This window comes from Lissotriton helveticus, chromosome 6 (genome assembly GCF_964261635.1).
Source record: "Lissotriton helveticus chromosome 6, aLisHel1.1, whole genome shotgun sequence".
NCBI classification, from domain to species: Eukaryota; Metazoa; Chordata; class Amphibia; order Caudata; family Salamandridae; genus Lissotriton; species Lissotriton helveticus.
The window spans coordinates 469756153-469782924 of record NC_136067.1 but is presented as its reverse complement, the minus strand read 5'-3'; the positions used below and the strand labels follow the sequence as shown (position 1 = coordinate 469782924).

General features: G+C 44.8%; 1 protein-coding gene across 1 annotated transcript in view; it reads left to right on the top strand.

Moving 5' to 3' along the window:
* CSMD1 (CUB and Sushi multiple domains 1) overlaps positions 1-26772 on the top strand; it is a 4503734-nt gene that overhangs the window by 2852177 nt on the left and 1624785 nt on the right. Inside the window, exon 27 of the mRNA XM_078647516.1 lies at positions 12039-12230. Coding sequence (XP_078503642.1) covers positions 12039-12230 — 192 coding nt within the window. The remainder of the gene's footprint in view (positions 1-12038; positions 12231-26772) is intronic.

The window sequence follows — 26772 nt, the reverse complement described above, 5'->3', positions numbered from 1 at the left end:
AGCATGCTAAGTTAGCCTGCCTGCCTTTTGTACACATTCAACATGTCATTATCTTTTGCAGAAATTGTGAAAGTGTCATTTCATCTAAACAATGACTTTGCAATCACACAAGCAACACAAGACTGCTACAAGGAAAAGCAATATCTAAATTTCAAGGTCTGACTGCAGACATGTAAAATAAACATGCATTCCGAGGACATATTTTCATACTGTTTTATACTAGTTATTTCCTGGATTATTGGAGTGTCCCCTAATGTACGACAAAAGCCAGTGGTCAACCCTATATAAAACCCTGAATTGACCACTGAATTTGAGATGACTTCGCAACAGGTTATCACAAGATGACCTGCTAGACTGGTGTATCATCCACTCTTATGGCAAGAATTGATATTGAGATGAGAGGAACTTGGCCAAGCAGATCATATCTTTCCCCTGTGAGGAAACAACCTCTCCCTGCTGAAGTCTTATAACCACAGCTGATCCGCTGTGAGCAGGTATGTAGTTTGCGGGCCCCCCAAAAACTCTAGAAGCAAGTTATCTATTCCAGGCTCTTACAGTTGAGTGTATAAAAGTAGCCTTATGATAACAGAGTGCTAGGAACATTCTAATTAAAATGAGCTTCTTCATTTTCTTCTCACTGCTAGAAACATGAATAAGTACTGATTTACATATACACAATGTGGTAAGTTCTCATGTACTAAGCAACAAGACGAGGCAGTTGAAACAATGTTTTTTTTAAAATGTTTACAATTTAATCTCTTAGTGCAGTACTTGAGTGTGCTATTCTAAAGAATGAAAATAGATTTGAATTACCATTGCATTCTTGAACCCTTTATGGGACTCTGACTAATCCAGAAAAAAACAAGCACCACAGCAGCATGTGTGCTCCGTGGGTTATGTGGGGCTACAATAACCTGGACTCTCCTGCTTCACTGATGGTGCACTGAACTTGTAGACTTGAGCCAGAGTCCCAGTGTAAAAAATGGTGCTACTTCTTGAGAGGGGTGGAAGTCCCACTCAATTATTAAACACAATCCTTGTTATTGTGAACCATAAAAGTCACTAAATTAACCTGGGCTTAATATTCTGGTAGCTTGGCAAGAAGCAAGCAGGTTTTAACTTAGAGACAATGTATAAAGTATTTATGTGGCACTCAAACAGTAATAACATGACAGTACAACACACGAAAAATCCCAAACCATTTTAGAGCAATAGAGTAAATGTTGATAAATAAAACGACACCAAAACAACAAATATCCAATCAGCAGAACTGGAGATATGAGTCAGATACAGGGACCAGGCTGGTTCTGCTGAAGAGTTAACTTCTCAAGTCCAGTGCAAAGGGTGTTGTCTCGTTCATGGGGGCTGCGTGGAGGAGGCTGTTGATCCAAAGGGCAGATCGATCATCGCAGACAGTCATTGCACTGTCAGCCCAAAGTGCTGGTCCTGTGTTGCCAGTCATCACAGAAGTTCGTTGTTGGTACGAAGAGCAAGTCCTGCTTCATCTTCTCTTCAGCTATAGTTGCAGTTGGTCAATTCCCACTGTAAAGAGGACACTTCATGATTACTACTGAACTACTGCAATTTCACATTTTCTTCATGAGGTATTCTCACTGATACCAGCCAAGGGCCGAGGACCTGTCAGGCACCTTCTGGGGATCAGGAGTCACTCCAGCAGAGGCCATCAGGAGTGCGCTGCCAGATCAAGTTGGTGTTGGTCAGTTGGACAGTTGCAGGTAGGGCTCTAGAAGCTTGTTATGTCCCTGTATCTCACCCTGGAGGTCAGTCAACTGACTCTTGGAGTTACTTCTGTAGAGACTTGTCTCAAGGCAAACTGGACAAATCTTCCTTCAAACAGCAGGGCAGTTTCTATTTTGAGTCTTTTTCAGGTACAGGAGTGTTCTGAGGAGAGATTCTGAAGGTCCTACTTTTATGCCTGGTGCCAGTGTGGAAATTCCCTAGCCTATCCCAAAACAGGTTCTGGTCAGTTCTACCCCTTCCCCTGGCTACAGACTGCCTATGGTGACAAAGGTAACAACCCTGTGTCAGGTTTCGTTGTGTGTCATACAGGCAGGACCCTTTAACATATAATCAGCGAAGGGTACAGCTCCTACTCCACCATCCTCCTCCACCATCCTGTCTGGTAGACTCTATCCCCTCACACCTTGGCTTCCTTTATTTCTCTGTTTGGAAGCTATACACAATCCGCAACAGCAAAGCCATCCAGAGTCATGTGACCCTGGACAACAGCAGGAAGCCACTATTGGTTTAGACAAAAAATTAAAACTTTCTAAAAGTGGCATTTTTGAAAATGTAACATAAAAGTTCAGTTCACCTTTAAATGGTATTTAAAAATACAATTAATTTAAGTGTAAACATAATTTCTCTATACACTCACAATACAAAGTTAACACTTGTAATGTAATAAGCTAACTGTAAGAAAGCCATCCTTTTTGCCCTTTTCACCCCCACTCGTAGACTGGACTGATACTCGTGGTTACTGACTCTGATAGTGCCCTGGGCTCTGCTTACCAGGCCAGTGCTCTCTTTAAAAGGTATATGATAATTAGGTGTAATTGCAATTGGTATTGATAACCTTCCTGTAAGTCCTTAGTATGTGGTGGGGCATGCAGGTTTAGAAGCCCAGTAGATTGAATGCACTTAAGTGTGCACTGCTATGTTGCCACCTGCAATTCTGAAAGCCAGCACTGCTTTGAAGGCTGCTTTTAAAATAAAACTATGTTCCTATACGATTTTGGAATTAAAGGTACTTCCAAAGTCTTAAACTATCTTATTTTTACATATAAATCACTCCTGCCCTAGTTGCCCCAAGGGTAGGATGCCATGTTGAAGTAAAAAGGGACATTATAACATATGTTCTAAATGCCCAAGTGAGGAAAAAACGGCCAATTTTGTTTTTCCTCATTGTAGTATATTTACTCTGCAGGCATACATGGGAAGGCTTCACTTAACATTAATAAAGTCTGTCTTTTAACAGAAGTGAGCTAAAATAATACTTCTAAGTAGGAAAATAAAGTTGCAATAAATCCAGGAACGTGCCAAGTTTGATGTATTATAACTAATATAGGAAATTAGTTACCCAATTCAGCTCTGTAGCAGCCTCTTCCGATTGGCCAGCCTTTGACAGGCTGAGCCAAGCTGCATTATGAGGTGTGTAGTGGCCTACGCTAAGACAAAGGAGACATCTGGTGGGAGGAGATTTGCAGTAGCAGAGCTAGGACAGGAATGGGGCTGAGTAGCCAAACTAATCTTCTAAGAGGAAACAACACATAATATAGGATCCAGGATAGTGCTAGAAACAGAGAGCCACAACTGTGGGTTGGCTTAACCAGGCCTGAACTTCCAGCAGAGATTTTCTCCATTTAGATTTTTGTGCAATAGTGCTTTCTGGCAAAAGAAAACACCATACTTCAGGGGACGTGGTTATCATAGAGGGTGGTACCCTACACCCTATTGGTCAGGGTTAGCTCCTTCTTGCCAGCCCAGAATCCCCGATAAATATGGGAGAGCTGCCTAGTAAGTCAGACACCCACCTGGAAACAGCATGAACAGAAGGACTGCCCTGCTGAACCTCTGGTCAGCACTCATAAGAACTGCACCTGCTGCACACTCTGGGCTTCACAAAAGAGGACTTTGCTTTGCTTAATATGTTTGAGTAGAGGACTGCCTAAAGGCAAAAGGTACACAGAACGTCAAAAAGTCACATGCATCAACTCCACCAAGAAGAGCTCTACTGCCCAGCTTTTAGTGGACTTTTATGGATTTGACCAGGTAATTGTGGACATTGTAGTCCCAAATCTTTAAGGACCATCTCAGAGCTTGTGGAACCTTGGCTTGTGTTGTGAACACTTCAAGACCTTAAAAGGACCTTCTGGAAGAAGATCTGAAAGTTTGGAATAATTTGGAGAATTTTTTGTAAAAAGCTCCACAAGTTGACCGACACAACGTCGAGAGTCAAAGTGGTGACGTCAAACCGCGACTCAGCCTGAAATTCAAGTTTACCCGGCTGAAAGCTCCAGAGTTCTTCACTGTCCAAGATGAGAGCCAAGACCTCCAAGGATCACTGAGGCATTGTGTGGAATCAAGTCAACATTGTTGAATTACAAGCTGGCCTGATTAGGAGTCTTGCTTGAGGTCGAGAGAAAAAAAACTCCCAAAAAGTGATTAAGTATGAGGTAATTTTAATATGGAAATCAATGATTACATTGATGACAATTGAATATTATCTTTATCAACAGAATCGCCCGTTGTGGAACTCACAAATATGTAGTTATGCAGGCCCTGAGACCTAGGCCTGGGAAATGCTGATTGATAGATCACAGGTGGGAGGGTGCATAACTGGCAGGCTAAAAAAACCTGCAGGAAACTCTTGCTCAATCCCACAGATAGGTGCAGCAACATTATAATGGTCATGGGAGATTGCCCCAATAAAGCACACATGGCCAGAGGGGGGACATTTTCTCCTAAAACACCATAAAGTCAGATGCCAAATGAGTTAGGAACACATAGCCAATCAGGACCTTGAACATGTAGTGATTATGCGCTCCCCATGCCGGACATCTGGACACGGTCCCCATTGGCCACACTGTGTCCACACAAGTTTGCAATCCACCTATAAAAACCACTGGACCATTGATATATGACTCCAAAGGCATCAACCATCATTTCTCACCATATATGGTATACCGGAAACTTTTAGGACTTGTGTTTTTGTATATAAGAAGGACACCTCCAAAACGTAAATTTAGACAGTCCTTAGACCTCATGCCTGTAACTGTTTTGCCATCTGCTTTGTTTAATTAAATAAACTGTTCCTGTTTTGCCAAATACATCTTCTCCTCTGTTTTTTCTAAGGCTTTCAAACTCAAGCAAATGTAAATACTTGACAAGGCTCGACCACTCATGGTGTCTGACCCACGCTCCATCACAATCGTCATTAAGCTTCAAATTCTTCAGGGTCAAGCATCACCAGATATCCACAGTTAGAGCTTTTGGCTTTTAGGCACTGGAAAGCACATTTTACATCTAAATGGTTTTCTGAAGAGTTAAGAGAAGTAAAACTTGAACTTCATCATGCTGAATGCAGCTGGAAGAGGGATTATTTGCTCAGAACAAACAGACATGTTCTCCTCCATCATAAAAAATATAATAAATATATCATCCAAGCCAAATCAATCTTTTTCTTTGACAAAATCATAAATTCAACTAACAAATCTAAAGAAATCTTCTGAATCATCACTGAATTATCCAATCCTGACAAAGTCACTGCAACGATCCCACCTACAAAGAACCTGTGCAATGCTCTCAACCTTTTCTTTACTGATACGATCAAAATGATAAAAGATAGTATCCCTCTTAGCACTCCCATTGTAGTTAGCCCAATCAATGACAGGAACCCTTCTACATTGTCTGAGTGGCCCGTCATCAGCAGGGAGCATTTCCTGGTCCTGCTAACTAAAGTCAGGCTCCTCTAAGGGAAAGATGGGCTCCCTGAAAGATGTTTGTCCTCCAAAGGGCCTAAAATAAGTGTTCTTTCTGGATACAGCCTCATCTCTTCTCAATACCTCCCTGAGTCAAGGGGTGAGCCCCAAATCCTTTAAGGAAGCAAGAGTAGTGCTGCTCTTATCAAAGTCGGGGACGATCCACACATGCTGAAAGGTGAAGAACTGTTGTCCCATATCCTCGTTACAGTACCTAGCTAAGGTTCTGGAGTCACATGTGGCCAGTTGCCTATGTTTTTTCCAAGAGGACACTCATTTTCTTGACCCATATCAAGCAGGCTTCCAACCAGCTCAATCTACTGAAGCAGTTATCCTTTCAGTTGTGGATGACATGATGGAAGAAGTGGACAGAAGCAACCCTCAGGCATTGGTACTTCTTGACCTTTCAGTGGTTTTTGACATGGTTGACCATGAACTTCTGATCTACTGTGTCAGCGCTGCAGGCCTACAGGGCTCAGCACTATACTGGATTGCCTCCTTCCTGAAAGACCAATATTGGTCAGTCCACCTACCCCCATTCAGTACCCACAAGGTCCAACTCTCTTCTGGAGTGCCCCAGGGTTCTCACTGTCTCCTCACATCTTCAGTCTATGTATACACACCCTGTTTTAAGCTCTGGTAAAGACGGAGATAAAGATTTACAACAATCAGATAATATGCGATTGCTCTTTGCTGTTGACAACTCACCATAATCTAAAGCTGCCTTTCAAAATACACTAGTATTCATCCGGGATTGGATGAATAGTAAACAGCTCAAAACTGAATTCGGACAAGTCAGAAATTGTCATTACCAGCACCAAGCTTGACTTGTGGAATCCTATTTTCTGACCAGCAGCAATGGACACCCCACACAACCCAAGAGTTCAGTTGATTGCCTCAGGGTGTTCATTGATAATAACTTGTCCATGAAACCCCAGTTAGGTGCCATAATATCATCTTGCTTCCTGCAATTGCGTAAAATAACAAAAATAGGTACATTTCTCAATTTTGAAGACCTCTTCCATGGTACTCATTGCACTGGTGATCTCCAAGCTAGATTACATAGATTCTCTTTACCTGGGCCTCCCTGGGGGACTTAACCACATTCTACAACTGTCACAAAACTGGTAGCCAGGTTGATCTTTCATAAACCTAGAAAACGTCAAATCACACCCTTGATGAGGGAACTGTACTGGCTATCAGCGGAACAGTATGCAGTATTTGAGATTGGTTGTATCGTTTTTAAATAGCTGTGTGTTCATCTTGGCCCATATTTCCAAAATACACTCCACCAACAATTTAAGATCCACACACCTGCATGGTATACCATTCTCTCCTTTGAAAAGAAGAGACTCAGTGACTCTAGGTTTTCCATAATCACCCCCAGAACATTTATCTCTCTGCCATTAGAAATTAGGATGACACCCTGTTGCATAAGAATTAGACCACTTTTAAAAACATGACTATTTAAGCAAGCAAACGACTCAAACTGCCGGCGCTGTGTGGTGGTTGTTTATTCTAACACCAAGAATCCGTTTGTTGCATCTGCACTCTATAAATGCTTATAACATAACATAACCAATTAGGTACCATGTTTTAGGGAGAGAGGACAAACACGTTAGCACTGAGTAGCTGGGGTTAAGTGCACTGAGTCCTAACGGCAATAAAGAAATGTTCAGCAAAGTAAGGGAGTAAAGCTAAATGGTTGAGGGAATTCTACACCAAGTATGTTTCGTCTACCACCCAGGATACACAATGACATAGCAACCGTATTGAAATGGGTATCCTTTAATAGGAAAACCATTACAATATGGCTAAAACATGCATGCACGTGTGTCTTCACATATGCTCGGCAATACCGGCATTGACAAACACCACAGCTTGTCTTGTTAATGCAGGGAATTATTGGCTTTGCCAGTACTTGTATATCTTAAATCTTTAAAAACGTTCAATGGATTCCAAAAATTCGGTATCACATTGAAATATATGTGTCTTAGGCTTCACTTTACCTAATTTGCCTTAGTATAAATATGACCCACAATGTATGACCCAGCTCACACTGTCAGTGGAGACCTATCTGAATTGCAGTATGCTCAAAAAAGCTACTGACAACTGTAAGGCTATTTAATAAAGAGTTTTATTGCCACGCTTAATAAAATAGTGAGGCTCTGAGAAACTGAAATTGAATCCATGAACGCAATGGTAAGCACTGTTATTTTTCATAATACACCGCTAATGATGATGGACCAGGCGTTTATATTAATAACCTAGGCGCCTTGATTGCTCAAGGTGATGTCAAGGGACATTAACATCGTATTGTCATTATTTGTGGAATTAAGTATGCCAAAGGTTAGTATAGTGTGATAGAATAATGTAAATGTGTGACATATAAACATGATTATTAGTACTTATTTTGAACTACCAATGCAGTGTTATGTGAAACACACAAGAAATACCCCTAACAGCAACACAAAAAAATGTGTTCAGTGAAGAATAAAATATTGATTGTAGGACTGCTTAATAGCGGTTCAAATGTTAAATAGGAGAATAATTCTCATTCCGAGCTTTATCATTCAGTGTATTTAGCACCAAAGATTGAGATTTGTTTTATTGTTGAAGTTTAATGTTGTAAAGTACAATAAATATTTCGTGCAATAGGCAGTTGTTCGTGCTCACCAAATCTCAGTTATAGTAGAAAATGAAAATGATATGCACAGTGCTTATGGAATTTTAAAATACTGCTACCATCCGCAGCTAGCCAGATTAAGAATCTGTTAAAAAGATCCATACAACTTGTGGGCAATGAAGGAAGTACAAACACTAGAACATTTTCGAAAACTGCAGACAATGTAGTGCTGCGCAACTGCTTTCATACTTTTTATCCTGGCAGTGCACTTTGTTGATTACCAGCATCATACTTCAGGAATTTATTTTCGTTTTGTCTTGACATGTCAAACAACTTGACTGACCATGGTAACCCAACATTGTTGTTCCATTTCATATGACCCTTTATAAAATTGTATTGGGTAGGTCCAAATATGTGTACACAAATCTTAGCCTAGTAGAGTGAAACAATTGTAAAGTCGTGCCTACAAATCCTTTGTTCCAAAATTTCAAAACATGCCTATCCCTTTGAACGTGCATAGTAAACACCAAGGGGCCTATTATGATGGCGGGCGGACTTTTGTCCGCCCACCACCCTAGCAGTGCTGGGACCAGTCACCAGTGATGCGGCGTTCCTGCACTGACAATTAGGATGCCACCACCATGTTGGCGGTGGCATTCCCCATCCACAACATAGTGGTGGTCGCTGCACACAGCACTGCCCGCAACAATGCTGTGGCTGCACTTTGTGCATTCGCATGCACAACTTCGTAGGCACCAGGTGGTCCCTGCCACGTTGTGCATGCAAATGCTGGGGGGTATCATAGGTACCCCCCATGTGCACGCCCCTAGTCCCCAACACCTTGGGGGCCTGCAACAGGCCCCCACATGCAGACAGCGCATGCCCTTCCACGGTGGCAACGCCAGACTCCATCCAATTTGGGGAAGATGACTTCATCACAAAGTACCGGATTTAACCATGTGGGTGGTCTTCAATTGTGCAGTCACCCAACTGTCTACCTATTTAGTATCCGGTCCTCGACTTGTACCAGGCTTTTTACATACCATAAGGAGCAGCTACTCTGCCCTCAATTTAATGATAGGGACCTCCAATCCTTTCAGTTCCCTCACATAGGGGGACAGCCTTGCCCCTTAGGTCCATAACATTCCAATAAAAGACCCATTTTAATGTATTTTTAATCACCCAGACAGACCCAAGAATAAAGGGAAACCGGGGATCTGCCTGAGGTATTTTATCTTAAAATCCCCTTGTTTATCATTTATTTGAAGAGCTCCCAACACTGTGGTTGAGCCCACCCTGACTTTTAGGGGTCGTGTTCACCCGATGATGAAGCACATGTGTGTGAGGGTAATTAAAACAAAAATAGTTTTTTCCCTACATTCATGGTTGGGTTAGGTGCAACCTTTCACTAGAGAGTCCCCCCCACCTTTCTTTGTTCCCCCACTTCGGGCACAGCTAGTTCACTAGCACCACTGACCACCACTTGGTCAATTGGAGTATTTTTTATGATTTCCTTGGGAGGACATACTCCGGTAACAACCCTCTCAAACCCTCTAGGTATTGGGATCTCTCCAAGAATCTTGTGTGTCTACATAGGGGTAGGTGGAACCACATGAACCAGATGAGACGTCCAGTGAGAACTGGACCGGACCGGGGAGGGAACACGCCTAAACATAGACGCAAGTGTGGAAGCAAAAGAGAGATAAGATGTAAGGATTAACTTTAGCTTATATGGTAAAACATAAACATGAAAAAGGTAAAATCTTATAGCATTAAGTAGCATTGTCAAGGAAATACTAGAATGCATAACCACTGAAAATATATAACAACACAAATCCTGCATTCAACGAGAAAATCACAGCTCGAATAAGAAACTTAGGCCAGTCAGGTAACATGTGAGGAGGATGGTCTTGAAGAGTCCATGTGATCCGTCTTGTTCTTATTGATGAAGCTTTGCAGACATACTGAGTCCTCGTATGAAGTAGTCTTAATAATATAGGTGACTTTAAAAAAGCACGGATGGAAAAGTCCATATCTGGCACCCATGGAAAAAAGGGCTAGTCTCATGTTGAGGAAGGCTTTACGTCTTGAACCAGTAGCTTTTGAGCAATCTTGTGCAAAAAATAAAGTAGCGCCTGACCAAGAGAATTTTTTAATAGCCTTGGCAGCTGTCAGTACTTTTAATAGATCTGTGTACTCTTAGAAGTACAAAATGACACCCCTTGGTCTCTATGAAGATGAGGAATTAGTGGGAAAACGACCCAATCTGTGAGCTTGCTGTATATTCAATGTGGTGCCTTCTGGTAGATGAAGAATCTTGGGGAGAAAGGATTTAAAGGCAGCAATAGGATCTGTACCTTCAACTCCCTCTGCCAGATCAAAGATGCGCATGTTCTTTCTCCTATTCCAATTTTGAAGGTCCTCGGCTTGTTTTTGGAATGTTGAAACTTGAGAGTGTAAGGAGGTAACACATTTAGTAGTATCCTGAAAAGAGGAACTATTCTGATCCACTGTTGTGAGTCTAGTGTCCAGCTGCAGCTAATCATCTGAGAGGATTTGTAGTTTGGCGTTTGTTTCTTCTACAAAGGGTCTTGGGGCCCTTATTTCCTGGAGTAAAAGTTCCATAGATACTGGGGAAGCTGGCTTGGTTGGTGAGGGATGGTCTTTTTTTAAGCGTTTAACATTCGACTTACCTGTTGGTAACTGTGTGAACTCCATATCTGTGTTACACTGATCTATGTCGAGAACCCCAAATTTTCCAAATTAGATCGTTCCGAATTTTTTGGGGAGTTTTTAATGAAAATACGCTTTGATATCAGATTCACAGAGAGGTTACCTTTTGTTCTGCCCATCAAACTGCAACATTTAAAGTTCAGAGAGCATATATAGTATTGACAATGAGAGAGCTAGCAAAGAGGAGGAAAGGACCAAAATGAGAAAATATGCAGCTAAATAAGACAGCGCCTTCAACGTGAATAGTGAAGAAAAAACTGTCCAAAAATTATTAGGAGCTTTGGAATGCCTAAGCAAGTTCAGACACCACCACAAAATGAGCAATTAAACTGCTTGAAGAGGCAATGCGTGGTACCTAAATCCTGTTCAAAGAGCGAAAAGACAGTACAAGTTAGAGGGTAATTTATGCAGGACCTCATAATGCTGTGAAAGTAGAGCTGGTACGCCTCTTAATAATGCTGAGAAAAAATTATCTCCCATAGATTGAAAGCTGAGAACAAAATGGTGACAGAAACCACATCACCTCAGTTCTTATGATAAAGTTAGGTAAAACTGGGTTACAGCGCCCTATAGACCCTGCTGATAGAAGTAATTACATTGCCAGAGCAAGAGGGGGTCAAATGTGGTTGATAGTGGATGATAAAATCACCGCTTCTGAAGGGAGAAAAACGCTTGTGTAGCGTTTGAAAAAACAAAATGGCGGCTGTCATAACGCCACCTCCCAGACGCATTTAAAATGATGATATTGTTGTCTAAATTACCGGAGATGCGGTAATAATGTAGTGAGGCATAATTCCGCCATCACGTCTTCCAGGTAGCTTCTCGCAAGAGTCACCCTGTGCGCGTTTCACCCACTCGGGTCTAGGAACCTCATCGGAACACCACCATGTTGGTCGGGCTCCAAGCCACGCCCCCCCAGATTTCCAGTTAGATATGGGTTTTTAGTGTGTTTCCTAACCTCCTCCTTAGGCTTAAGTTAATAAAATGTGTACTCAGTATATATAGCCAGAAAAATTATAGTTTTATTAATATAATGGACAACTATTCTGCTTTTGTACTTACCGTGGAGCATTTCTAAAACTTACAATAACTTAACTCACTTTAAATGTATTATTTCTTCACACTATGAACACATCCTCGTATTTGTGTCCCTATTTAATTCATATATTTTTTTGCAGCATCAATAGCAGCAACCTGTAATGACCCTGGGACTCCGCAAAATGGGACTCGATACGGCGACAGCAGAGAACCTGGTGACACAGTTAGCTTTCAGTGCGACCCTGGTTACCAACTTCAAGCACAGGCAAAAATCACTTGTGTTGAGTTGAATAATCGTTTTTTTTGGCAACCAGATCCTCCAACATGCATCGGTAAGAGGAGAAATGTTGAATCTGCTAACAAAATATTCTTGAATACTCTTTCAACAAGGCGTTGTTGATGGATATGACATACAATTTTGCAAATATGTTTTATAAGTGATTAGCTCCGCAGTACTGTATTTTGGTTTAACGAATAATGTTATGCGATGTTATGTATGTATTATATATTGTATGGTAAGTGGGTACTAATGGACGTTAAAGATATCTTAATCAAAATAACTAAAAGCACTTATAGGGCTTTGAACTTCTTGTGAAGAATTTAAGATTTTAAAGATTGTTAGATAGTGGCCAATACCATTAAATCAACGTGGAATTAAACTCCGAAGCAAAAAGTGGCCCCAAACAAGATTGAATGCTACCTTGATAAAATTGTCTCAGGGACTGCAGTTGCAAGAAGGAAAGGAAAGGAAGGGAGTAAATTGTGTTATCTGGGACGTTTAGTGTGTGGACTAATTTGTACCTTTTCCCGAAGTGACCCATATATGGTTTTTTAACTGCCCATTATAGATGGCTATTTGGTTGTCAAAAAGTTTAGGTCAAGCCATACTTTCCCTTTTTCACTTTCTGTTAATCTTACCATGTGTAATTCAACAGTTTACAAGTTTCACATTTTCCACCCCAAAGTCCTTTCAGTCTTTAAACATTAAGGGGGCCAATATGAGTCGGCAGGAAAACAGCCTGGTAATCCCTTTCAACCTCCTGAGATACTGATAGCGGGGCATTTGTAAATGTCATGCAGGAGATTATGAACATCAGGGACTTCTTCCCAAACAGAACCTGCCTTGCTTCGCTGGAGATATCATTCCTAGGCAGGATAACCACAGGACGACTCACCTAATAATCATATATCTGAACACATGGTCAATTGTGAAACATTAACTTGAATAATTTTATTTACTGGGACCTGTTAAACCAGATCTACTCCTACTAACTAAAACATGGCTTTCCCATGAGTCTTATCCTGATATCCTTGCCGCACTCCCAAGCAATTATTATATTCTTCAGACAAATCGGGCCTCAGAGAAAATAGGTGGAGGGGTTGCTGCTATAATTCACGAACGATTGAAGTTCACCACCCTCACTGCCCTAGATATTTAGTCAATAGAAAGGTAGTTATCAAACTTGACTCCTCTCTAACCCCACTTATCTGTGTTCTGATTTATGGATCCCCTCACAACATGCCTCAGTTCCCCCAATTACTGGGGGAACAAATATCCCACTTAGTAATTAACCATACTAAATTTTACTGATTGGCGACTTTAACTATTGGGCCAATAAGGAGATGGGTGGCCCAAGCTCATGAAAATTGACTGACTTACTTAATGGGGTGAACAGTGTCAAACATGTGCCTATGAACATTCTACCATTAACCAAAATGAAAAAAACATCAAACCATGGTTGGAGGCCGCCAGCAACATCCATGTTCCTTTTAGGAAAGTTAATACAGCCAGGTGCCATGATGCTCAGAAATGGTCCTCAGAAGACCTAAAACATTAAGAAAATAGCCCTGCACCGTACTGAATGTATTTGGAGACGGAATTACTCAAAAGATAAAAAAAGGTTATTCACCAAGACCAACTCAAGCAATATAAAAACTCTATTCTACGACTTAAGACCATCTACTTTTTTAATAAATTCTGAACTCAACAAACAAATCCAAAGATATATTTGTTTTTGAATGATCTACACTAGATAGAGCCACAGTAAAATTACCCCCACTCAATCATCATGTAACGCTTTGAACACCTTTTTCATTATTAAGACCATGACCATCAAAGCGAGCACACCCGCTCACTCGTTTATTGGCACTCAAACAGTTACGTCTCGGAATCCTCATTCCCTGTGTCAGTTCCCTATAATCAGTGGAGAACTTTTTCCTGATCTGCTGGCTGAAAGCCAAATCTGGATCTCCTTCAGACAACTGTCCCCCTCATATTTTCAAGAAATGTTGTATGCATACCCTGATCCTGCCCTTTCTCTATTGAATGACTCATTAATCCAGGGCTCTATTCCCAGATCCTTCAAAGAAGTAATAGTTATTCCATTAATCAAGAAAATAGGCACAGATCCACTTGTTCTTACTATCATCCCATCTCACTGCTTACCTCTTTGGCTAAGGTACTGGACGCCCACGTTGCTAACCGCCTCTGCTCTTTTGTAGAACAGTTCCAATTTCTTGACTCTCATAAAGCTGGCTTCTGCCGTTCCCAGTCCACTGAGGCAGTACTCTTGAATGTACAAGATGAAATGAGGAAAGAAGCAGACAAGGACAATAATCAGGTACTGGTGCTCCTTGATCAATCAGCAGCTTTCAACACGATCGACCATGAACTCTTGGTGGACCGTGTCAGGGACGCAGGGGTCCAGGGATCCACCCTCAAATGGCTCACATCTTTATTAGATGGTCACTCTCAATCGGATCAACTTTCCCAATTTTCGGTGCCCAAAGGGAAATTGACCTGCTGCGTGCCACAGGGATCATCTCTGGCCCCGCTCCTGTTCAGTTTGTACTTCCTTCCGTTAATTCAGTCTCTGGGGGAAATGAATGTGTGTACTTTCAACTATGCTGATGATATGCGATTGATTTTTACTATTGGCAATACTCCTCACTCTATTCTGAATTTTCATACACCTATGTATACGCAATTGGATGACTAGCAACCACTTAAAACTAAATCCAGATAAAACAGAACTTGTCTTAGTCAGTGGCTCTCAAAATGCTTGGAACTCAAATTTCTGGTGCGCTGAGTTGGGGACTCCACCCCTACCCTCAACCTCAGCAAAGAGCCTCGAAGTCACAACTGATAGTGATCTCTCTCTCTGAAGTACCACATCGGGTCTGTTGTTTCCACATGTTTTTTCCAGCTCCCGAAGATCAAGAAAATTAGTAGATTCCTAACTTTTGAAGCTCTTGTTTAGGTTGTTCTTTCTATGGTTATCTCCCAAATTGTTTATGCAAACTCGCTCTACTTCAGCCTTCCGGTACATTTAACAAGAAGACTACATTTAAGATTGGATGACTTATCTTTAAATGCTTGCACAGAAATTAGCCTCTACACTCATCCAGAGGTACATGCCTGTGCGTAACCTGAGGTCATCAATCCTTCACCTCCAGGTTATCCCCACCATTCAAAGGAAGAGATTAGACAGATCTAGATTTGCTGTACTGGCCTCTCGTTTTTGGAACTCACTCCCTTCAAACATCAGATCCTCACCGTGTTACCTTCAATTTAGGTGACTCCTAAAAACTTTTTTTATTACTGATTTTTTAGAGAACAGAAAAAAAGAAATAACAGTATCATCAAGGCATACCATAGCAATAGAGCAAAATTCCATGTGTTGGGATACAGCAGAGCACAGCCACATGTATTACACTCCTTGAAACCTTTACATATTCGTTGTTCCAGCGACGAACACCTCCCCACAGCATCTACAATCGCACAAACAGACCATCCGACAGTTATCAATGTGTCCCGTGCGTCCCCCCCTGCGCTGCTGCCACCTTAATATGCCGGAGCCTGAGCCATTAATTCCATGTTAGTGGTCTTCCTCAGGTATGCAACAAAAGGATCTCAAATGTTCACTGGCCAGACATTCTCCGGCATAAGCTCCCAATACGCGCTGAGCTGCTCCTGACAATAGGCAGCGTCTCGCAGCCATGCAATCCACAACGGCTCAAACCGTCGCCCCCCAATGAATCGAGACCCTGCGCTTAACTAGTACAAGCAACGGCTCTTCACAGCTATTATTTCAACGTAATCCAACAGACAGGTCACTGGGTCTGAGACCGGGGGGACTCCACTATATTTCCAATTGCATCGCATACTTCACACCAGAATTTGGCCACTTTCGGGCACCCCCAAGCTTAGTGCAATAAGGACGCATCAGGCGCTGCACAGCGGCCCATCTTATCCATTTGTAGTGGAGTGCGGTACATCTTATTCAGATACTTTAAAATGTATCATCCGTAGCTTATAGTTAGGGAACAGTTTTCCTGTGCGAGCACAGCAAAACTCCCACACCACCTCCGAGACCTCAACGCCAAGCTCCTGGTCCCAAGCAACCCTTGTCAAGGTGGGTTCCCGAAAGGCGGAGCAGTTTACAATGGAGTACAATCTAGTGACCAGTTTCTTTGGGGTGGCCATGATATACAGGTGCTCTAACGCTTCAGAATTTGGGGGTTGCTCCGGGAAGGTGTCATATAGCACTCTACAATTTGCACGTAACTGACAATAAAGTAGAGTGTCGAGTGCCAACAATCTACGTGCCTTAGGGCTGGGTAGCAAGGTCAGAAACCTACCCGACAGGAATAAATCCGCCACAGTGTGCAGGCCCAGCTCCGAAGCTCTATCAGACATTCCCTTATTTTGCAGCAGGGGGAACTGAGGATTCCCCTCCAAGTGAGCTAATGTAGCTTGTAGCACTGAGAGGCAAGCACAATTTCGCCCACTCCAAACCCATTGCACACATTCCACCGGGTCAATTTTGTTACGCGGTGCACTATATGTGTCAAACACTGCAGTCGAGAGAGGGAGCGGCACAGTTCTGTATCGCTCCACCACTACATGCAGCTGAAATGGTACTGGGTACAGCCAGTGGTAAAGATAGCTAGCCTGCGCACATAGGGCACAGGCCAGCAAGTCGGGAGCGCCCAACCCACCTTTCTCCAGGGGTCGAGTCAGCATCTCATAGCCAACCCTGGGCTGGCGGTCCACCCATGCCAATGACACCAAGCCAGACCGCAGTGTTTTAAAGAATTGCGCCATGAGGGGAATCAGGACATTCACAAAGAGGTACACAAATGTTGGCAAAACAATCATCTTAGCTATTGCAATGCGGCCCACCAAAGATAGCGGCAATCCTTTCCACACCTGCACACTCGTCTCAAACCACTCGAACCAAAGTTTGCACTCCAGACCTCATTCACATCTCGACTGAGCCAGATTCCCTGGTATTTTGTGAGCTCAGTAGCCCATCTGTAGGGGTAGTCCATGGGGCAGAGGGTGGTAGTATCAGTGAGCGGAAAAATATTAGTTTTGCCCCAATTGATCTGCACTCCAGAGTGCCCACCAAATCTTATGACCTCATTGTATATATGTTAATGCTAAGATCACTAATATACAGCGTGACGTCATCTGCATTGTGTGACACCACCAGTACTCTGGTAGTGAATCCAATTCCGTGATTCACGTTATGTTACCGCAATATGGCAGCTAAAGGCTCCATGGCTATGGCAAATAGGTGTGGGGATAAAGGCACCCCTGTCTGGTTCCCATAGTTATCGCAAATCTGTCTGAGATCTGAACGTTAAAACTCACCCGGGTTGACGGTAAAGTGTAGAGTGAACAGATCTTTTTTATGAAGTCAGGGCTAAATCCCAATCTTGCCGGCAGTGCAAATAGATAGTTCCACTCGAGCTTGTCGGACGCCTTTGTGGCGTCAAGTAGCGCTGCCACCGCCTTCACGTCAGGACTAAGATAGTGCAGTGCTGAGAATATAGTAAATTGTGCGACGTCCCACGCCCCGGAATAAAACCCGACTGATCCGGGTGGGAATCAGCGGCATAAGTGGCTGCAGGCGATCAGCCAAAATCTTGGTGTACATTTTTGTGTCAATGTTTCTAAGAGAAAGGGGACGATACAAATCACAGGACTCAGCTGGTTTGTCCGGCTTAAGAATTGTAACAATTAACACCTCGCACAGCGACAGGGGAAGTAAACCGGTTTCCAAGGAATCGTGAAACATTTCTATGAGGTGGGGGACAAGTAGGTCCAAATACTCCTTGTAAAAGGAACGGGTGAGCCCATCAAGGCCCAGCTCCCTCCCAGCCAGAAGAGCAGAAATGACCATGCAACCTCTTCAGGGGTAATCAGGTCATCGAGATATTCCCTATGGCTAGGTCCAAGCCACAGGAGCTCAATAGTGTCCAGGTAGACCTGCAGCTCAATATCTCCTGCAGTGCCTCCAGACGTGTACAGATTTTTTATAAAAAGCAGATATCACACCCGGCAGGGAGTCCGCCAGAGTCTTCCTGGGGCACCCTACCTCTCCAAATCATCACGCCGCCATCTCTTTTCCCAAATATTTTACCTCCCTCTCAGCTTCTTCCATTTATTCAGTTATTTTCCCTCTGATGTCTGCCAGGGTGGTCGGGCTAGGGTCTATCTCCTGCTCTCTTTCCAATTTCGAGATATCTGCCTCCAAACATCCGAGCATGCCCCGATTCGCCCGCAACACCCCAGCATGCTTCAAAATACATTCACTGCGGATCACCACTTCAAGGCCAGACAGCACCGCCCGTCGCAGCGTTCCTTGTCAACAGCCAGTAATCAATAAACAACCAAGACCCATGGTACTTAGAGCTACAGGTGCCACTCTTCTGTACAGCATGCATGCACCTCCATACATCCACTAACAAGTTATCTGCAATGATAGTTTTGAGTGCTTCCACTACCTGTGGATGATGCTGTGTAGCCCTGGAGCGATCCAGCTGACTATCAGGCACAACGTTGAAATCTCCCCCAGAGCACAGTTCCAGACTGCATACCAGCAGCCACTCGCCATACCAACCAGAAAAAGTGTGGATCATCCTGATTAGTCCTGTATACTGCTACTATTGTTAAGGGGCACTGATATAGTCTGCCCGCAATAATGACATACCTCTCTTCTTTATCAACTTCTACTGATGGGGTTGTCCAACACATTCCCCTACTGAACAGCAGGGAAACCCCCCTGCTATAATTGAAATATGTCAGTGAATGGGACTCCCCCCACCATCGGGTATGGAGCTGGGACAGGGAGATACCGGGCAGGTGCATCTCCTGCAGTATTCACATACCCATCCCCTTTCACGCAAGATATGCATGTACCAGCCTGGACATCCAGTAGTCGTTAAGACCGCGGATGTTCCATGTTACGCAAGTAATCTTAGCAATTGCAGACCGTCTGTAGCGAGGTCATATGGCGCTGAGACTCTCCTCAGGAGCGCCTCCTTAGGGACCCATGCTTAGGTGTAGCCAACTGCATCACATATTTCAACAGTAGTATTCCAGCCCTATTTATACGACTTGGTCCCCCCCATATTGCGAATAAATAAAAAAGCAGCAAGCTACACTCTGAACGGAAATCTTCTCCCCACACCCTTCCCTCCCAAACCAACCCCCCAATATTAATAATAATCCACATTTGTAAAGCGCACAATCACCCGTAAGGGTCTCTAGGCGCTGGGGGCCGACGGGAAGATTAAGCAAGCTGTTGCCCAGAGTCACATGGTGCTGGGCTAATCTGCGCCGGTACCGGGGGTCGAACTGTGATCCCCAGATTCCGGAGTCAGTCGCCCTAGCCGCGGCGCCACACCTTTTCCAATCCGGTTGAGAAGAACCACCCTCCCATCTCCCAATTGCTAACATTAAACAAGTGTGGGAATTATCCCATGGGTCCCTGGCTCCACCCAGCATACTCCCCCATCTGAAGACAGGGTGGCCAAACCATGTTAAGAGTAGGACAGAGTTAAAACGAACAGTGTAAACTTGTGGTCGTGCCCCAACCCCGGGGCCATAGTACCATCGCCACTGTATGTAGCACAGTCAGCACACAGTTCAAGCATCGTTATGCTAGTCTACAAACGATGTAAGCAATTTAGAGCACCCCAACTAGTCATTAGCACATGTCCCCCCCCTCAGCGTGCTCAGAGTTATTTGGTGCAACACGCTGACGCTTCTCCACTTTTTTTAATAATGCCAGCGCGGCCTTTGGGTCATCAAAGAACTGCATCTGTGCTACCGTCTTTATTCTCATTTTAGAGGGGTAACCCAGACCATAATAATAATCCTGTTTCTGGAGTATTCTCTTCGCCGGCCAACATAAAGTCCATATAGAACATGATACCTTGATGTTGTATCTCGCCTTTTTCGTGCGCCATGCGTAGTACGGCATCGCAATTGTGGAAATTCAGGAGCTTAGCAATTATCGGGGTGGCCAGCGCACCCGAGGAGGCCACGGCCCTAAGGATCAATGCGCCCTCTCCACGATAAAGACCAACGAGAGCACATCGCCAAAAAGGTCACACAGTAAGGTTTCAACAAAGTCTTCCATCCTCGTGATGTTGGAGGACTCAGGTACGCCTGTGATGTAGAGGTTGCTTCTACGGGAGTGCACCTCTAAATCTTCATTTTTGGTTTCAATCAGTTCCAGTATCTTGACCATTTCAAGCATCTTTTGCTTGTTTCCTGTTATTGCATCCTCAACCTCAGACACCCTTGCCTCCAGCCAAGCAATTTGGGTGTTTTGCGCCCCCCCCCGATTTTTACTCCGATCGAGGCAGACACACAACTGATCAATGCCACCAATGCTGGCCTTGACCCCAGCAGCAATGCCTTCAGGTCATCATCTCGCATTGTGCCAGGCTCAGTTTGGGTAGCTTGTTTGACCGCCTCTAGAGAAGACTGCTCCTGGCGAGTCTCCCTACGATTCTCAAATGTTAATTTAGTCCGTTTGGCGTCTGCCTTGCCCATGCTGCCCACAGGACCGGAGAGAGCGGATCCTCGAACAGCTTACCTGGCACCCCCGGGGGCAAGCCGAATCGTGCCTAGGGCGCAGAAAGAAAAAGTCAGTGTCTGATCGCTGGCAGGCACTACTGTATTACAAATACGGGGCCCTTGTAGTAAAAGAAGAGAACAGCACCAAAAATGTGCCAGGCCACACTCACGAGCCACAAAAAGCGGCAGTCCACACACCTCCCAGCAGGCGCCTGCTAGTCACAGTTCGCTGTCTCCTGAAATCAGAACTGGATCAAGGTGCCTTATCTAGATAGCACCTAACAAACAGGAAGCAACAGTCGACCTTGCAGTGATATGAAAGTGATAAATGGAGAACAGGCAGGCCTCGGTCTCTTACAAAAAGCAACATATGACCTCCGCCTGCAAACAGGCTCTCCAGCGTGACTCAGACAGCCCCACCACAAGGGTCCAGTCTGTTGGTCCCAGCCGCAGGCATGTTATTCTTTGTAGAAGGGGGGGATGTCAGAGTCCTCTCTCCACAGCAGGGGTAATCAACCCGAGGCCAGTGCTCGCCGTGGATCACTTGATCTCCCTCCTTGATGGCAAACCACTGCACCCTGGAAACTTCGCAGCTCCGCTCTAGCCTTTTTCTTCCTCCATCACTCACAGGCCTTTGACCAGGCCTCAGGATTTGGGCTGCGAGGTCAGCCGCACAGCAGAGATGCGCTACAGTGGGGATGCAAGGAGGGCACAGTGCTCCTGTCATGGGGCCCAGTGAGCATGAGAAGAGGCCATCGCTGACTGCCAGAAGGTAGGCACCCCCGCCACAGTCTCACGCCACTGCAGGCCCCGCGGTACAGCACCTAGGCCCTCTCACCGCCACCAGCCGCCTCCCGCTGGACTTGCCCCTCTTACTTGATAGTCTTTGTCGGGGATATCACCCCCCACACAATGGGGCACCTCCACTCCACAGCAGTCAGGTTCACAGGCACAATCAGGCAGTGTCTCCTCAGCAGGCGTGAGTTGTGACGCCGATGTACCACCTCAGGGCCTGCTGTCGAGCTTCGCGTAGGCCGCAGCCTCACACGACAGGCCGACCACTCGTTCTCCAATGTGCACTGGCACAAAAAGTGATCTTTGCACTCCCCAGGGTGCAGGCGCCAGAAATCTCCGTGTGGGGGTAGTCAGAACGTCCCCGGGCCCGCAGGATTATGACAGATTTTTGGCTTGGCCAGCAGAGCCCACTCAAAGTGCCGCCATCTTGCAGTTGGCTAAGCCACACCCTGGAGACTCCTAAAAACTTGGCTGTTCTCCCAAGCCTATGAATGAATCAAATAACTGCAGACTATTTCCCATAACCAGCGCCAAGAAACCGTATGGTGTAGTACAAATATTTTTGACATAACATAACAATCACTCCAATGGTTGTTTTATTTAGGTTCTCCTTCTGGGAGTACTGCAAACCTTGCATATACATATTCAGGGAACTGCATCCTTGCTATTTAATAGCATGTAGGTCATTCATCTTAGACTACATCTCCCTATGCCAACTATCACTTGTCGCTGAAATTGTTGGTTCATCGTTCGAAGCGCCAGGATGCCCTTGGGGTGACAGGTCTGCGCTCTACAAATATACCACGATACGATACGATACGATACGATGAAGAGTTTAGGTCTTTGGATGGTCATTATTTCTTTAAAAAAAAAAAAGACTGAAATTGTTAGTGTGAAAACATTCGAAAAATTATTACTTGCACACTTTTTAAGATCCTAATTTAGTCACATGAGTGTTACAATTATGTGTAGAATGGTGCCTTCATTTACTAAACCCATAATTTTTAATGTCAACAGAGCAGATATACAGAGTGCACTCTCCACTTTAATCCTGAGGCAAATGTCAGCTTAGACTGGAGGCATGATTTGTGAAGTGCTGTCTCAGTCACGTGAGCAAAGAATGTTAGCCATCGGAGACTGTCATCTCAGCAGTGTTACTGGACATCTATATTTTAAAACTGCTATCATATTTTGGTGATACTGATACCATTTAACTGTAATTATCTTTAAGCCTGGGTGGTAAACTCCGCTCCATTCGTGGGGTGTGCTGAGTGTTTTGCACTCGGTGGAGCTCGCAAAGTTCTGAAAAACTCTGCACCGCTTAGCATAGCTAAGATTTTTCCTTGCTTGCACTCACCAACGGTAAGTTGGGGAGCAAGGAAAATCCAATGCTAGACCACTTCCCAGCGATATTTCTCATCGTGGACGGTTGTGGATCGTCGCTATCGCTTACGTTGAGAAAAATTTTGTTCGCGTAGGGAAAGCTCCTGCTCGAGTAGATCTTCTATTCAAGGTGACAAAGAAGCAGCGTCCTCTTGCACTATGCGAGATGCTGTTCGCACTGATTTTACAGTTCCGGACAAACAACCAGCACAAAAAATCAGTGCAAGCAGTGCAAGGTAACCCACTCCTCTGCTCGCGGAATTCAGTGTAGTTTGGCAGAGTTTTTTTGTCACTTTGCTGAGTATCTAGTTGTGGAACTCCACCCAGGCTTAATTATTTTCTCTCCTGGCTCAATACTAAGTGGTACAACTGAAAAAAATGCAAAAAACGTTGAAACACGCCCTTTTATCATTTACTCAAATACATTTTTCTTAAAACAGCATTTTTTCCTTCAGTGTATATGTAGGAAGTTTTGCATACATGTTGAAGGTCATAAAATTGTTCAATGAGTGGACTTTATTGTTCTCACCTAAACATAGGTTTAGGTGTCTGTTGAAGACCTGTTGTACCATATATACATTTAAAATGGTTCTTTTTAAATTGGGTCTTTGTCTGCCCATTGATCATGAGTCAACTGATTATTTCTCTATCTTGAGAGTAGTGTTTGTTTGCTGCTTCCAAGTTCATACAGGAAGTGACATTACTTCCTGTTCTTTCCACACTAAAATGCACTGAGACTTTCCTTGAGAGGCTCTGACTGCCACCAGTGAGTATTGTGTGTCAAGAGCGATACTTTTCCTGCAGTGACTTCTAGAATTGCGAAACATGATGAAAACCTATCCATTCACGATTGCAGGCACCTGCCGGGCCAATCACTGGGGATAGATTGCTGTGCAACTCACATACCTGTTTTCCTGGAGGTGATTGTTTAAGGCACATGGTCTGACTAGGATTGGCATCTGCACCGGCATACTGCATCAAAACTCAGAGGGCAGGTGTCAGCCCGTAGCTCAAGAAATAGTCAGTATTCAATCATCCTGCACACTTTCAAACTCAGTCAAGAGTCAGATTGTAACTGTTATTGTCACTTTCACCGATTTTAAATGTTATACAGGCGGTTTCACTTTGTACCATACCATTGATGTGAAAACTAAGAGGAAGCAGGATGAGGGTGTCCGTTTTCATTCTGATTCTTCTGCTTGGGGGAGTAGCCGGCTGATCAGAGGTCAATCAATCAATCAATCAATCATGCCATTTGTATAGCGCACTACTCACCCGGGAGGGTCTCAAGGCGCTTGGGGGGAGGGGTATGCTACTGCTCGAACAGCCAGGTCTTGAGTTGTTGTCTGAAGGCGAGATGGTCTTGGGTCAGCCGAAGGTGAATGGGGAGGGAGTTCCAAGTCTTGGCAGCCAGGTAAGAGAAGGATCTTCCTCCGGCGGTGGCTCTTCGGATGCGTGGTAAGGCTGCGAGGGCGAGGCTGGTGGACCGTAGCTGGCGGGTGGGCGTGTAGAAGGTCAGGCGGTCGTTGAGGTACTTGGGGCCCAAGTCGTGGAGAGACTTTTGTGCGTGGGTGAGGAGCCGGAACGTGATCCTCTTGTCGACGGGGAGCCAGTGCAGGTTCCTCAGGTGGCTGGAGATGTAGCTGCGTCGGGGGACATCCAGGATGAGTCGGGCGGAGGCGTTCTGGATGCGCTGGAGTCTTTTCTGTAGCTTGGCTGTGGTTCCGGCGTAGAAGGCGTTTCCGTAGTCCAGTCGGCTGGTGACGAGTGCCTGGGTGACAGTCTTCCTGGTCTCGGTCGGGATCCAGCGGAGGATCTTGCGAAGCATACGCAGGGTGTTGAAGCACGATGAGGATACGGCGTTGACTTGTCTGGTCATCGAGAGGGAGGGGTCCAGGATGAAGCCCAGGTTGCGTGCGTGGTCGGTTGGCTTGGGTGCGGTGCCCAGGGCTGGGGGCCACCAGGAGTCGTCCCAGGCGGAGGGCGAAGATCCCAGGATGAGGACTTCCGTCTTGTCCGAGTTCAGTTTCAGGTGGCTGTCCTTCATCCACTCGGCGACGTCTTTCATCCCTTCGTGTAGGCAGGTTCTGGCGGTGTCGGGGTCTCTGGTGAGGGAGAGGATCAGCTGGGTGTCGTCGGCATAAGAGATGATGTTGAGGTTGTCCTGGGGTGCGATGGCTGCGAGAGGTTTCATGTAGATGTTGAAGAGGGTGGGGCTGAGTGAAGATCCTTGCGGGACGCCGCAGATGACTTCGGTGGCCTCGGAGCGAAACGGGGGAGGCAGACTCTTTGTGTTCTTCGGGCGAGGAACGAGATGATCCACTCCAGTGCCTTCTCTTGGATACCGATGTTGCTGAGGCGCTGAACTAGGGTGCGGTGGCAGACCGTGTCGAACGCAGCGGAGAGGTCCAGGAGGATGAGGGCCACTGTTTCCCCCTTGTCGAGCAGGGTCCGGATGTCGTCGGTGGCTGCGATGAGGGCGGTCTCGGTGCTGTGGTTGGCTCTGAAGCCGGACTGTGAGGGGTCGAGGGATCCGTTCGTCTCGAGGAAGGTGGTCAGCTGTCTGTTGACGATCTTCTCGATGACTTTAGCAGGAAAAGGGAGGAGCGAGATGGGGCGGAAGTTTTTGAGATCGGTGGGGTCCGCTGTAGGTTTCTTCAGGAGGGCACTGATCTCGGCGGTGTTGAAGGAGGCGTTGATGATGTTCCGGAGATGGGGTGCGATGGTGGAGTCGGCCTTGTTGAAGACGTGGTGTGGGCAGGGGTCGGTTGGTGATCCGGAGTGGATGGTGTTCATCGTGCGGGCTGTGTCTTCGGTGGTCACCGTGGTCCAGGTGCGAAGGGTGGCGGTGGGGGGCGTTGGTTCGACGGTTGGGTGCGTGGGTGGGGCGCCGAAGCTGTTGTGGATGTCAGCGATCTTGCGGTGGAAGAACGAGGCGAGGGAGTCGCAGAGGTCTTGTGATGGAGTGATGTCGTTGGTGCCGGTGCTGGGGTTGGAGAACTCCTTGACGATAGTGAAGAGCTCTTTGGTCCGCTTCTTGAAGTGATTCACTGACCCAATCTCAATATTGTCTAATTCCCAAAACAATTACTTTGTGACAGAGAATATTACAAAAAACCTGTCACTATGAACATATGCAGGGTAGTGAAAGTGCAGTCAGCACCAGAGCATCGCCTTTTGCAGAAAATGTTCTAAGTACCCAGAACCCGGACCCAAATTAAGCATTGCTCATAGAGAAATATTGAACATTTAATTTACAAATATTACTTTTAAAGCAGGTGTTGCTTATGTTTTTAGATGTTTAGATACCCTTCTATGAAAGAATATGGTTTAATGATAAAGCAGTATTTTTGCTTAATTTAATTAGCAAGTACAAATATAAAGTATTAAGAATAACTTCATAGAAAACATTTCTTGTCATATTTTGAAATTAAATGAGATTGTCTTGAACTGCTTACTTGGAGTGCAGAAGTGTAGTTAATATTCGGAATCCCAGCGTTGTGTTAAAAAAAAGGTGCCCATTTTATAAGGATGAGCGTGAGGAACTTTGTGTACATAATCATTTTTAGCGTCATATGCTCAGCAGTATTTAAATCGTATAGGATCTGATGCAAGATTGTTAGTATTGGAGATCACTGAGAATTGCATACACTTAATGTTAGCACTTAGTATTCTGCACGTTGTCAAACAAACGTGCTTGTTCATTTAATGGTCTGTGCTGATTTCACACTTTATAACTTTCCAGAAAACAGCCATTTGGTTTACCGATTGCTGATTGATCAGAAGGCCTGCGTGATTTTTATTAGTGCATTATGGAA